Source organism: Canis lupus, chromosome 14, assembly GCF_011100685.1.
Source record: "Canis lupus familiaris isolate Mischka breed German Shepherd chromosome 14, alternate assembly UU_Cfam_GSD_1.0, whole genome shotgun sequence".
NCBI classification, from domain to species: domain Eukaryota; kingdom Metazoa; phylum Chordata; class Mammalia; order Carnivora; family Canidae; genus Canis; species Canis lupus.
Window position 1 is genome coordinate 36,871,843 of NC_049235.1, and position 15,037 is coordinate 36,886,879.

General features: G+C 41.9%; 1 protein-coding gene across 10 annotated transcripts in view; it reads left to right on the plus strand.

The window, feature by feature from the left end:
* Positions 1 to 1,454: 1,454 nt before the first annotated feature.
* The window catches only part of LOC119868892 (kelch-like protein 7), a 66,314-nt gene continuing 52,731 nt past the window's right edge, over positions 1,455 to 15,037 (plus strand). For 3 of the 10 annotated variants that reach the window (XM_038557087.1, XM_038557088.1, XM_038557086.1), the window contains exon 1: positions 1,498 to 1,874. Coding sequence is in view for 1 of the 10 variants with exons in the window: in XM_038557086.1 (XP_038413014.1) it covers positions 1,755 to 1,874 (120 nt within the window). In the remaining 9 variants the exon portion in view is untranslated. Of the gene's footprint in view, positions 1,875 to 2,162; positions 2,527 to 7,683; positions 7,723 to 15,037 lie in introns of those variants that run through there. The other 7 variants (XM_038557090.1, XM_038557094.1, XM_038557092.1 and 4 more) reach the window with 5 other exon arrangements.

A 15,037-nucleotide genomic window follows, 5' to 3' on the forward strand; every position in this document is an offset into this window, starting at 1 on the left:
TAGGCAGAGGGAGAAGCAGACCCCATGCAGGGAGCCCGATGTGGGACTCGATCCTGGGACCCCAGGATCACCGCCTGGGCCGAAGGCAGGTGCTCCACCGCTGCGCCACCCGGGCATCCCTAAAAGAAATGTTTAAACACACTCCTATTCTTCAGCGTTCTGGGTCATTTAATAAAGTAAACAAAATTTTCCTTGTTTCTCGTTTCATGAGGAACGAATGGTTTCTCTCTCCAGGGTCCACTCCAGAACCTCAAGCCATTGACTAGTTAAAATAGAAAATCTAAGAACCTCTAGATTTTTTTTAAATTTTTTTTTTAATTTTTATTTATTTATGATAGTCACAGAGAGAGAGAGAGGCAGAGACACAGGCAGAGGGAGAAGCAGGCTCCATGCACCGGGAGCCTGACGTGGGAATTCGATCCCGGGTCTCCAGGATCGCGCCCTGGGCCAAAGGCAGGCGCCAAACCACTGCGCCACCCAGGGATCCCTAAGAACCTCTAGATTAAGAGAAGAAAGATAAAGAGCACATAGGCATAAATAAATGCCTTACTCTTTGATAAAAATGGAGGCTTAGACGCCACTTGCTCTTTCATTTGAGTTACTGTATATCATTTGTCCTCAAGAGAAAGCATAATACTTCAGTAGTGTAAATTATTTCCCATAAAGCATGTCTCCGTCTATACCTGCATAGACCTAGGTAGAAAATTAAGAGGATATGTAGAAAATGTTCAGAATGTAAAATAATGTACCATTTCAAATCATCTTGTATACTACCATACACTGGAAAGAAATTATTATAGTTTGTTGTTGTTGTTTTTTAAGGCCTTTTCATGAGCTCTGTGATTGAGCTTCGTGTCCCGGTAGAATCCTTGGGGAAGACACACTGGACTAATTTAAGATTTTTTTTTTTTTTTTTTTGGAGCTGACACCTGAAACAGCAGGTAAACCAGCCTAAATAAGCAGGCATTCCACATCAAGGAGACGCCGTCGGGACTGGGTGCTTTTGCTTTATGAATCCCAAGTAAATAACTCTCGTGTTGCATATATTATGCCTTTCGTTTGCAGTACGTGATCATCTTTCATCCTGTAATAAGTATACATCGAGCGCCTACAATTTGCCAGTGTCTGATGCTGCAGGGAAGAAAACACCAACCCGGTTCCTCCGGTGCTTACTCTAACGGGAGACATCCTCCTGCGTCCTACCGCCTACGTATCCAAAAAAAAAAAGAAAGAAAGAAAAGAAAATTTCGCTACAAAAATCTAAATTCGTCAAACCTGACTTGGGCAAACGGAAGAGCACGCACGCCCTTGGAGCCGCTGCAAGTCGAAATCCCGCCGGCCCCCGGCGGCGACAAACACGCCCGCGCCGCGCCTCGCCTCGCCTCGTCGCGTCGCGTCACGTCACGTCACGCCGCCCGGGAGCCGCGCGCAGCTGTGACGCACAGGCCCCGCCCCCTGCTCCCGCCGTAGCGCCCCCGCCCCCCGCGCCCCCTCCGCGAGTGAAGTGCGCAGACTCCTCGGCCCGGCTCCGGTTCTGTCGGGACGCCGCCGAGCCCGCGACGTCGCCTCCCGGTGAGTTTCTGAGGGGGCCCGCCAGGCCTTGTCGTTCCGCCGTGGCCGCGCCGGCAGTAGGGCGCTGCAGCCGCAGTCCCGGCCGCGGTGTTTGGTAAACAGAAGCCCCAGCGTGCCCGCAGCGTGCGACCAACCCCTCGCTCGGCCCGGCCAACCCCGGGCGTGAACCGAGCTGACGGAGGATGGCAGCCTCCGGGGTGGAGAAGAGCAGCAAGAAGAAGACCGAGAAGAAACTTGCTGCTCGAGAAGAAGCTAAATTGTTGGCGGGCTTCATGGGCGTCATGAATAACATGCGGAAACAGGTACCGCCTTTGTGGGAGGGACGGGCGCCGGGGGGGGGGGGGGTCCGGGACTCGCGCCCGGGGGACCGCGGCTCTCCTCCGCGGTGCTCGCCCTTCCTGCCATTTTCCGCACGCCAGCCACCCTGCGGTGTGCGGTGTGCGGTGTGCGGTGTGGTGGCGGCGGGTCTCGTTAGGCCGTTCTCGAGCGCTAGCGTGCCCGTCTGCTGATGCTGCGGGGGACTGACTCCTCGGGCTGGCGTTCGGCAAAGCGCGTCGGTTGTGTAACAGCTCTGCCCTACTTATTATCTCTTTGTGAGGCGAGGATCCCTCCCTCGGAGAGCCGCTCCAAGGTGTCGTGAGATCTTGTGCGAAGGAGCCCATTGGCACAGCCCAATCCCAGGCCCCCGAAGAAGGGGAGGAAAAAAAAAAGCATCGCTGGCCTGAAATCAGCTAGTCTTAAATAAGGATTCCCCGCCCCTCCTCTGTGTCACCCGGTGGAGGTAGTCAAAGACAAATCCTCCCGTACGTGTTCATTTAAAGCCAAACACAGTCACGGGTAAATAAATACCGCGCAGTGTTTTAAGGCCCCTGTGCGCCTCTGTGATTAAGAGGAGCTCTTTGTTCTGCCTTTGATGTATGGCGCATTAATGAAAGTCTCCGCGTTGGCAAAAAGGTGGGTTATGAAAAGAATGGATTTTAACAGGGAGAATGTAGACTAGAGAGGGTTTTGTTTGTTTGTTTGTCTTTTAATTCCCTGACGTCTTTTACCAAAGAGCATATCAAAGTCACTTGGTTACTTTTTTTTTTTTTATTCCGTAAGCTTTATTTCAATAATAATAATAATAATAATACGTATCTGAGGAGACGTGGGAGTGTTTCTGTTTTGTGATCGTGGTCCTGTCTTTAAAGAGGACAAAAGCAGGATGTGAGTATGAATAATGGCAAAAGCTGGTTTGCTTATCTAGTGATTCTGATGAGAATATGGACAACGGTACAGGGATTGAAGATTTGTGTGAAGACCCGAGGCTTCTGGTTTCATTAAGCAAACTCTCACTGCTGGGAGCTTGTCTTTGTTCATCAGCGGCTGGCGTGGTGCATGAATGCAGTAGGTATCTGTCCAAATGCCTTTAAACCTTTCCTGGCTTTGGTGCTGAAGTAGCTGTGGACCTCTGAATTCAGTATTATGTGTAACTTACTTTCACGTATCTATTTTCACGTATCCATTCAAGTTCCTTTCATGTAAAGCGTTTTACATTTACAACACCAACGGCTTCAAATTACTGGTGCATTTAACAAGTGTTGGCTTCTAAAGGTCCAACACCATTCACCAGTGCTCACATTTGTTTCCAGCAGTCCTCCCACTCCCCTCCAGATATGTGGTTTTTGTCTGTGGACTCCAGCGTGGTAAAGCATTGCCTCATTCCTTATGTAGATAGGGTGCAACGGGATTGCAGCATCAGTTGTTTACTTGAAAGAAGAGGTGATTTTCTGAAACTGGATGCTTAGCTCTTTGGGTTTGAAAATTTCTGATTCATATCCCTTTCTTATACTTAGCGTTAGACTATATTAACATCTGTTTATTTATTAAGTTAGAAATAAAGTTACTGAAAAAATCAGGATTCTGTTACTGTTACTGAGGAGGAAGGGGGAAATAGAAGCTGGGTGAACAACCAGAGATCTCTTTCACAGCGGTTAACTGACCTTAATCTGTTGGATTCTCTTTTTGTCAATAGCTTTACATGTCATTCGGGTATTCTCCAGTAGAACTTTTACCAACTTGGTGGAATCTTGCATCTTTTGCAAGATTTGTGTGATTTTTCAGTTTTCACTTTGCAGTTGATTTACATTGTACTTGTTTTGTTTAACATCATAACAGTAGAGACTCACCAAGAATGATTGACAAGGGCAGTTGTTGGGAATTGGCAGAAATAGAAACTGGTCTGAGCCGGAGGAAGAATGTTTGAGTGAGAACCAATTTTATGAGGGTTTTTGTTCTTTAGTGAATATTATATTGTGACTATTTTTGCTTCCCCATATGACCTCATCACTTTGGGGATCAGAGTAACGAGTGCCTGGATGAAAAGGACCCCTCTGTACACACCCAGAAACATTCTTACAAGAAGTTGAGCATATGGTAAAATTAGAATACCTGAATTCCAATCCTGCTCTACCATTAACTAGTTTTGTGATCTTAGATAAATATGATTTAGGTCATTTCATCTCTTGATAGCCTAATAGCCAATTTTATGTGTAGTAGTGAACGGGGGTTCTTCAGAGCCAGCAGTCTCTGCTGGTGCCTTTTCCTTCTTACGGAGCCTTTTCCTTCATCATCCTTGCAGTCATTTCTAGTTTTCAAGTAAACTTTCCAAAGAAGTATAGGATTCACTAAAGGATATAAATCATAAACATGCAACTCAATGAATTATCACAAAATATACATACCACCAACAAGAAGTAGAACATGAAGAACACACCAGAGGTCTCCATTTACACTCTTCTCAATCACTACCCACCCCCTAAATGTAACCACTGTTCTAACTTCTGTCACCATAGATTTGTTTTTCCTGTTTTAGAACTTATAAATGGAATCATACTCTTGGGTCTTGGTTTCTGAAAGCTAACATTATTTTTGTGAGATTTATTATGTTCCGTGTGGCTCTACTTCATCTTCATTGTATTTACTTATTTAGTATTCCATTGTATAAATACACCACAGTTTATCCATTCTATCATTATGGACATTTGAGTTATTTCTAGTTTGGCACTATGAAGAATAGTACTACTTTGAACATTTTTGTATGTTTTGTACATGTCTTTAGATGTGCACATGTATGCATTTCTGTTGGGAAGTACTCCTGAGAGTTGGGAGTTGTGGAGTCACAGGCTATGCTACACTCAACTTTAATAGATAACTGTCATAATGTTTTGAAGGTTGTGCCAGTTTATGCTAATGCCAGCTGTGTATTAGGCTTTTATTCTACATCCTGTCAGCACTTGATATTGTCAGTCTTTATAACGTTAGCCATTATATTGGGTATATAGGAGCATCTTACTTAAATAGGTTGAGCACTTTTTTTTCCCTTTTTGTTTATTTTTTTTAATTTTATTTATTTATGATAGTCACACAGAGATAGAGAGAGAGGCAGAGACATAGGCAGAGGGAGAAGCAGGCTCCATGCACCGGGAGCCCGACGTGGGATTCGATCCCGGGTCTCCAGGATCGCGCCCTGGGCCAAAGGCAGGCGCTAAACCGCTGCGCCACCCTCCCTTTTTGTTTATATTAATTTTATTACCTGATACACTATAGAGGAGCTCTACAAAGTAGGGCTGGATCATAATCACTACTGCTCATGTCCAATTGCTGTTGCTCTTGTGTTAATTAAGTGTAGGAGAACCTTAACATTTAAGGGATATGTTGGAGAACCTTAACATTTAAGGGATATGTCGTAAGATCTTCCTAAGTACCACTATAGTTTACAGTTTCCCCCTGTTAAGTGAATTAAAGTATAATTAGAATTTAAAACCTTATGTTAAAACCCTGTTGAGAATTAAGAGAACCAAAAAAGCTGATTTAAGGATTGGATGCTGAGCAGTCAACTAGGCTTACTTACTAACTAAAATGACTTCTGTATACTCACCTCTTCAAGACTGTAAATTACTACTAGCCATTAATCTTTAGGGTGAATAATACAACTTCCTGCATTAAATTTTCAGTAATAGAAACACTTCTTGATCATTTATTTTCTACCAGCCATTCTGCAATGTGTTTAACATGCTTTGTCTCATTTAATTCCACCAACAACATCCATTGACTACTCCCATTATCCAGACTTTCTTATTTTTGACTCCAGGCTGTCTTCTTTTGTCTGCCCAGTTTAGGAGATAATCATCTCTCTCTTCGCTTCCTTCCAATGCCCCCAGGCTTTCTTGACCTTCCATCCTTTCTTCATATCTGTCTGGCAAAAAGCATTGATGACTATTTACCTTTTTTGTGCAAGGTTTCCAAGCACAGCTGGAATATATCCCATTACTAGGCAGTTCGTTGTCAGGTGTCTTAATTTCAACTCAGCTGTCAGTACTGGTGATCAGTCCTGCTTTCTGTTAATTTTACTGTTTTCCTCTAAAATGAGTCCTCTATTTGCTTGCTTTCAATAGATCATCCCCCTTTTGATAGTGTAAATAAATAGAAGACATTATTTTGGAACTAACTCTTAGATTTCTACCCCCAAATCTATACACCTATTTTGACAATTTTTTATTTTGCTACAATGGAGAAGCTGCCTCTTTTTCATCTAAAGCCAGTGTTTTCACCTGGGCTTTGAATCCCTCAATATTAGCCTAGTCAGAAAAGTTACATTGTTTGTTATTACATCTCTTTTGAGCATCTTTAACTTCTTCTCTACCGGAGTCTAGCATTTAGGCATGTTTTAACTTCTTTAATTTTTTTAACCATCCACCCAAACCAGTCCATCCATTTTTAGTCTCAACACTCCCCTATAAATAATACCTCTCTCCTCCCTGTTAAAACCAGAGGATGGGTAGACTCACTGCCCCCTTTTCTTTTAGCTCACTATTGACTTATTCATCTAGCTCAGTTTGGCTTTCTAACACATCCATTTGGGTGAATACTTAGTGAGCCACTGCATGCTAGGCATTTTGCTAGATTCTGTACTTGCAAGTGATGAGCAAAACCAGACAATCTCTGCCCTGATGTAGTTTTAGTCTAGTAGGAGAGTGAGACATTTGTCAAGCAGTCACACAAAAAAATGTAAAATTGAAACAGTGGTAGGTATTATTGAAGAGAAGAACATGATACAAGTGAGGGCAGATGAGTGGATGATTTGACCATTAGGAAAATTTCCCCCAAGGAACTGGTGAATGAACTGAGAGCTGAAATAAAAGTACATGTTAAGGGATGCCTGGGTGGCTCTGCGGTTGGGTGTCTGCCTTAGGCTTAGGGCGTGATCCTGGAGTCTTAGGATCGAGTCCTGCATAGGGCTCCCTGCATGGAGCCTGCTTCTCCCTCTGCCTGTGTCTTTGCCTCTCTCTGTGTCTCTCATGAATAAATAAACAAACTTTTTTTTAAAAGAGTACATGGTAATCAGGCACCTTAAGGAAGAGCCTCTTAGGTAGATGGAACAGCAAATGCAGAGGCCCTAAGTCAGAGACCTGCTTACCATAGAATGGCAAATTCAAGAGACTGACTTAAGGCCAGTGTGACTGGAACACAGAACATAAGAGGGATGATAGTGTAAGATGAATCTGGAGAAGTAGCTAGAGACCTGCCCAGGCATAGTTTCATAAGTCAAGTTGGGTGGAGGGGTTGCCTTTATTCTAAAGCCCCTTCAGATGTATGTTGTGCATGCATGTTTCTGAGAAAGAGGAGGGATCTGCAAGTGGTTTTCTTTTGAAAAAGATGGTCTGATCCGTGGCAAATGAGAGAGCTCTCAGAGTGGTTGTTGGCAAACCAAACAGGAAGTTACTCAGTAACTCAGTGAGATGGTCCTTTGGATTAAGGTGGTAGCTACAATAGAAATGAAGAAAAGATGACATATTCAAGAAATTTAGGAGGTAAAATCCACCGGACTTGGTGATAATAACTTCCACCTGTGGATGTGATGACTAAATTAGATAACCAAATTAAGATGACTTAAAACAGGACCTGATAATAAGTTCCCAATAAATGTTGGCTATTTTTGTTGCTGTTATTATGGTTGACTGGATGCTGAGGGATTCAATACAAATTTTCAGTTATGACCTCTAGGGTTCTAGAATGCATAGCAAGGGAGATAGTGACACTATTCACTGAGAGAGGAGATACTGGAAAAGGATCAAGGCTTTGGGGAAAGGATTATAGTTTGTATTTTAGGTATGTTCAATTCACAGTGCTTATGAGACATTAAAGTATATATGATGAATTGACAGGTCTGGAGAGTTGTGGGTTAAAAGTGTAAATTCATGGGGCACCTGGCTAGTTCAGTCATACCATGTGCAACTCTTGATCTCGGGGTCATGAGTTCGAGCCCCACATTGAGGGTAGAGTTTACTTTAAAATACTCTTTTTGGTGGTGGTGAGGCGGGTAACCTGAATGGCTCAGATGGTTAAGCATCTGCCTTTGACTCAGGTCATGCTCTCCATGTCCTGGGATCTAGCCCCACATTGGACTCAGGAGAGCAGGAACCTGCTGCTGCTTCTGCCTCTGCTGCTCCTACCACTCATGCACATGTTCTCTCAGGTGAATAAATTTTATTTACTTATTTATTTTAGGGGTGTCTGGGTGACTCAGTTAAGTGTCTGGCTGAATTTTGGCTCAGGTCATGATCTCAGGGTGGTGAGATCAAGCCCCTTGTCAGGTTTGAGCTTAGTAGGGAGTCTGCTTCAGATTATCTCTCCCTTTCCCTCTGCCCCTTCTCCCACCCTTGCATGTGCGCACGCTCTCCCTCTCTCAAATCTTAAAAAAAATAAAAAAAAATAAGTGTAAATTTGTGATTATCTGCAGATGTTAGATAACTTTTTTGTTAAAACCGTGGAGAATCTAGGATAAATGGGGAATGAGTCTATAAGGAGCCCCCTTCCCCCCCCAAAAAAAATGTCCAGAAGAGTAAGAGGAAAAGGGAGTTTCAGTTTTCAGAATCTGAGAAGAAATTGTTTCGGAAGGAGCATGGCAAATTTTGAAGCCAATGAGAAGTCAAGATATAGCAACACAGGGGAGTTATTGACTGTAGTGAGTGTTGTTTTGATGGGAGACAGATGGAAGTCAGATTATCATGAGTACGATATGAAACAATTGAAACAGCTTTATTGGAGAAATTTGGCCCTGAAGGAAGTAAGGGAGTCAAATAAAGGTCATTTGGTTTTGTTTAAATTGGAGAGGTACGAATGTGCTTAAAAACTGGAAGAATTCATTTGTTATGGAAAGAGCCCAGATGTCCATCAACAGAGGAATGGATAAAAAAGATGTGTGTGTACACACACACACACACACACACACACACTGGAATATTACTCAACCATCAAAAAGAATGAAATCTTCCCATTTGCAACAACATAGATGGAACTAAGGGTATTCTGCTCAGCAAAATAAGTCAGACAAAGACAAATACTCTGTGATTTCACTCATTTGTGGTACTTAAGAAACAAAACAGGTGAACATAGGGGAAGGGAAGGAAAAATAAGACAAAAACAGGGAGGCAAACAGTAAGAGATTCTTAACTATAGGAAACAGGGTTGCTGGAAAGGAGATGGGTAGGGGGATGGAGTAAGTGGGTGATGGGCATTAAGGAGGACTGAACACTAGGAATCAGAATAAAGGTGTTTCTGCTCTGAAAAGTAGGAGATGAGATCATTCACTAAAATGAAGGAGGAAGATGAAGCTAGAGGTTGAGGAAAGTAATTTTTGTGAAGAGTAGAATTGGTATGATGGCTGGCAGTATTTTTGAAGGTTTTTTGAATTTAGGTATCATGGATTTCTAACGAATATTTATCCTTAACCAAGCCTTTACAACCCTGTCTGATGTGATCCCAACCTATTTCTGTCAGATCTCATACCACTTTTCTCAGCCATTTCACTCCAGGCACCTGTCTTCCTTCAGAGCCTGCAATATTGTACCAATGCCTGTAATTCTTTTTCCCTCCTACTCATGCTTCAGTTTTGACTTTAATGCCACTTCCTCCCAGAATGCCCTACGTTATTTATGTCAAGGGCCTCTATTATATAGATTCTATTCCTTTTGTTCATGCACTGATCATCTCTATAAAGGCAAGAAACACTTCTTATTGTAATGTATGTCTTTGCTACTAGGCTCTAAGCTTCATGAGGACAGGGACACTGTCTCATTTGGTGCTGTATTGCCAACATCTACCACATAGGTGCTCAAATATTTGTTAAGTAAATAATTGATGTCATGGTTGATAACACCCAGAGGTTAAGGGCAGAGTAAGGAGAAAAGTGGACAGAGGATGAAACTCTGGGGGAACACCAATGTTTTAAAGGATAGAAAGAAAAGTACATTGGAGATTAAGGTACGGAAGCAAGAAAGCAGGGAATAATATCACTAAAACCAAGATACAGGTGACAAAGGAGAGACAGGAGTATCAAATGTAGTAGGGAGGCCAAAAAAGATAAAGTGTCCCCTGGGTTTGAAAAGTGATGGTTAAGTTTTAATGGAGTGGTGGGGGAAGGGGCAGATTTTAGAGGACAAAGGATGGATAGAATGGTGAGTACATGGAGAGGGACCTGCCTCCTGTGTTTGGCCCAGGCTTTTCAGAATAGGATTAATGTTCTTTAAACTCCAGTAGTATATACCCAAAGAATATAAAATACTAATTCAAAGGGATATATGCACCCCAACTTTTATAGCATCATTATCTATATAGTAGCCAAACTATGGAAACTGCTCAAATGCCCCTTGACTGATGAGTGGATGAAGATGTGTACACACACACACACACACACACACCCTCACACTCACACATACACTCAAATATTACCCAGCCATAAAAAAGATTGAAATCTTGCCATGTGCAAGCAACATGGAGAGAGCTAGAGAGTATTAAGTTAAGCAAAATAAGCCAGAGAAAGACAAATACTATATGATTTCAGTCATTTATGGAATTTTTAAAAATTATTTATTTGGGGGGGAGGGCAGAGGGAAAAGCAGACTCCCTGCTGAGCAGGAAGCCTGCTGCTGCTGCCTGGGATCAGGACCTGAGCTGAAGGCAGATATTTGAGCCACCTAGGTGCCATTCATGGAATTTAAGAAACAAACAAATGAGCAGAGGGGAGGGTTCACACTCTGGGCTGAAGGCAGGCACATTTTTTTAAATGAGCAGAGGGGAGGGGCAAACCTAGAAACAGACTCTTAAGTATAAAGGATAAACTGATGGTTTCTAGAAGGGAGGTGGGTGGGGGATGGGTTAAATGGGTGATGGGGATTAAAGGAGTGATCTTTTTTTTTTTTTTAAGATTTTATTTATTTATTCATTGAGACACACAGAGAGAGAGAGGCAGAGATACAGGCAGAGGGAGACGCAGGCTCCACACAGAGAGCCTGACGTGGGGACTTGATCCAGGGTCTCCAGGATCCCGCCCTGGGCTGCAGGCGGCGCTAAACCTCTGCACCACCGGGGCTGCCCTAAAGGAGTGATCTTACTGTGATGAGCACCAGGTGATGTATGGAAGTGATGAATCGCTATATTGTATACTTGAAACTAATATTACACAGTATGTTAACTGGAATTTAAATAAAAACTAAAATATATATATCTCCAAATTAAAAAAATTAAAAAATAAACTCCAGTAGTATAAAGTGCATACTGACAGCATGACACTTACCACATGTGTATTGAATGAATGAATACAGAAGCATATCGTAAGGGAGACATTATATTAAAATTTCCTTCTGCAGAGAAGACAATCAAGATTTGGGAGATGTAAGAACTATTCCAATCCTAAGGGCTTCTACCCTTTCTGTAGGAGCTGCCTTAATTGTACTTAAGCTCTGACTACTGCTAATCTATTTCTCTTTCAGAGTTTCAAATCCTGGATAGAGAGGCTGTGATAGACCTAATTTGGGTTGAGTGTTAGCCCTTTGAATCAATTTTCTATGGTAAGGAGAACAAGGTCATGGAGCACAAACATCTTGAAAGGCTTTTTATATACTGATACTCCCTTCACTCCTTTCCTGTGAAGGGAGAATACAAGTCAGGTAGCTACTCCAATTGACATCTGCTACAAAGATACGTGTCCTTGAAATAGTTGGCATATTAATACATTTTAGTAGGTAATAATATACAGCGTATAATTAGTTACATTCTGTTAAATGCCAAAAATGTGGTTGATTAATATTTAAGAGAGACATTCTTAAGAATATGCAATCTGGGGGCAGCCCGGGTGGCTCAGCAGTTTAGCGCCGCCTTCCACCCAGGGCCTGATCCTGGAGACCCGGGATCTAGTCCCACGTCGGGCTCCCCGGATGGAGCCTGCTTCTCCCTCTGCCTATGTCTCTGCCTCTCTTGCTCTCTCTGTGTCTCTCATGAATAAAAAATAAAATCTTTTAAAAAAAAAAGAATATGCAATCTGTGTTAAATATCATAAATTCTATACTTAATTTCTGGTTAGCCTACTGGAAAAATGGTGTGTCAGGATTAAATGAGTTCTGTTTTAGACCTTCTCTTTGAATTGCACTTAAATTGAATCACAACATTATACTGTAAGCTTTTATCATGAAAAGTTATTCTAAAGTGGCTTTGTATCATTTATAAAACTTCTTTTAGTAGTGTTGTCTTTAGTCACTTATTGCTGTAGGAAACAGTATACTCTAGTGGAGCTAACATGGATTTGGTAATTAAACAGATCTAGGTTTGAATCTTAGCTCTGTCGTCTTACTAATTGTGTGACACTGGGCAAGTCCATAACTTCTTTAGCCTTTTATGTTTGTATCCACATAACAATGATCATAATACTATACTGACCTATCTTACTAATGTTGGGGATAGTGAGACAGAGAATGTGAAAACTCTTGATAAATTATTCAGCATTGTCAAATATTGTTGGTATTGTTATTATCACAGTGAATCTACTGGAATTCTTGGTTACCAGCAATGGAAATACCTTCTCTCTTAAGTCAAAATTTATTTATAAGAATATCAGGAGCGAGCAGCCCAGGTGGCTCAACGGTTTAGCGCTGCCTTCAGTCCAGGGTGTGATCCTAGAGACCTGGGATTGAGTCCCATGTCAGGCTCCCTGCACAGAGCCTGCTTCTCCCCCTGCCTGTGTCTCTGCCTCTCTCTCTCTCTGTTTCTCATGAATAAATAAATAAGAACCAAAAAAACCCAAAACAAATTATATCTATATCTATATCTATCAGGAGCTTACCGTATTGACCATGGGCTGGAAGATGAGCAAGCAGGACAAACAAGCAGAAACCAGACATTCTTTGTTAGCTAGGCTTCAGAAACCGTGGAGTCCATTACATTGCAGGAGCAGTCTTGACTACTTGCTGTTGTTGCTGCTGCCACTGCCATAAAGATCTCCTCCATCTTCTGTTATTTGCTCAAAATTCAAAATCCTGAAAGTAGATATATAATTGGCTGGCCTTAGGTGGTTTGCCAAAGTTTGGCTCTGCCAAGCGAACAGAAGAAATAACTGACTTTTAGCTTCCATAATGAGAGGGAGACCCTGAGAATTGCCCTCTCACCAACATAGTTCATAATGAGGAATTTTTTCAGAAATGGGAGTTTGGGGTTCTAATAGGCAGGAAATTGGATGCTAGATTGCAGAATCCATAGGAAAAAAAAAGTCATCAAGTTTTTTCACTTACCATATCTAACTTCAAGTTCAAGATTACGTGGTGTGATACCATTCCTTCTATAGTCATTTCAAGATTCAAGATTCTTTTTTTTTTAATTTTGTTTTAAATTTTTTTAAAGATTATATTTATTTATTTATTATGAGACACAGGGGTGGGGATGGGGACAGAGACATAGGCAGAGGGAGAAGCAGGCTCCATGCAGGGAGCCTGATGTGGGACTCATCCCCAGACCAGGTTCACACTCTGGGCTGAAGGCAGGCACTTAACCACTGAGCCACCCAGGCATCCCTTATGTCACGATTCTAAGGCCTAAGTCTTAATAGATTCTTTATATGGAGAAAATTTCTTTGTGGAGGGAAAATTCTTTGTGGAGGGAAAAGTTTCATAGTTAAAAATTATATATAAGTTATATAAAACAAATATAAGAGCAAGGATGAAAATAAAAATAGCCACTTTCACTGTTATTTATTTGTTAATATTTTTATGCATTGTATTCATGATTTCTTCCTTCACTGTTCCTATTCTTTGTCTTTAGACAGCTCCTCAAGGTTCTTTATCTGGTGGGGTGACCTTTATTCCTAGGTATCTTGAACCTTTGGTCTTGTCGTAGAGGGTCACTTTAGTCTTTCATTAACATTTATTACTAGATTTAGCAATACCAGCAATGGGCTTGGAATTTGATTTTACGTTATTTATAAGCTGATTAGTTAGCCTGTTACTGTTTAATGGATGCTGGCGGGAGACATGAGACTCCTAGGTTAGAGACAGCAGTCTTGATTACTCAAAGCACACCATCATGAGCATCCACATGTATGTGTCAGTTCCCCTTATTTCCTGAGTACTATGAGGATGACCCACTGGGGCCCAGATGGATGTCATACACAAAATGTGTTTGTTCTGTAGCTGCGGAATGAACACAAGCTTAAGGAATCTGCCATTTTACAGCAAACAATAAGCAAACCTGGCCCTTAACTCTTGTGGGAAGACAGTATCTCATTCCTAGGGGTTGCTTGCTGGCAACATAACCTTCAGAAGTGGTGGCCCAGGTAAAAAGGTGTCAGGGCCTTGCCTTTTTGGCATGTCCAGGAAGATATGTAGGAATTCAAGAGACCCATGGAGAACTCTTCTCTCCCAACAACCAGAAGGTACCCAAGGTCATCTTGTAAGCTCCAGCTATCTTCTGTCCCATAGAGAACAGCAACCTTTTTTTCCCTTCCTGACCAGGTTCAGGCACCTAGCCAAATGTAGTAACTTTTACCCAGTGGCAAGTAGAAGCCAAAACGCCCAGGTTGTAGTCTTAACTTCTAATTCTATAGACACTTTATTCTGTTGCTTGATTGAAGCATTCTTCTTTTGGGTCCTCATATCTTTAAACGAGCAGAATCCACCTCCAGAAAGACTAATTACTGAGATCAGAAGCAAAATATTTGTGAGTGAATCTAAGCAAAATAGTGAGGAGGCTTCTTCCATCCCTTGGTTGCCAGGCTGAGCCTAACTATATAGAAACCATTCATATCATTTGAAAATGGATTCTACCGCTTAAAAAGTCTGAAAACCACTGTTATAAGGCTTTTCCCTGAAAGGAGAAAAAATATATATAAATATATATACATATACACATATGTCTATATGTGGTGTGGGGAACAGCAGGCAAAGGGGCCGGGGCTGGGAAAACATTTTTTACCTTCACCTCACCCAAAGGAAAGAAAATGAGGTATAACGAGCTCATCCCTCTCTCCTACAAATTTTCTATTAATGGTAGGATTACTATTTTGAAATTCACATACTTCTGCTTAAGGTCTCCGCCTACTAAAGAGGATATGTAAAGTATGTCGTATGATGGACTCTGTAAGCTGGATTTGGGCCCAGCT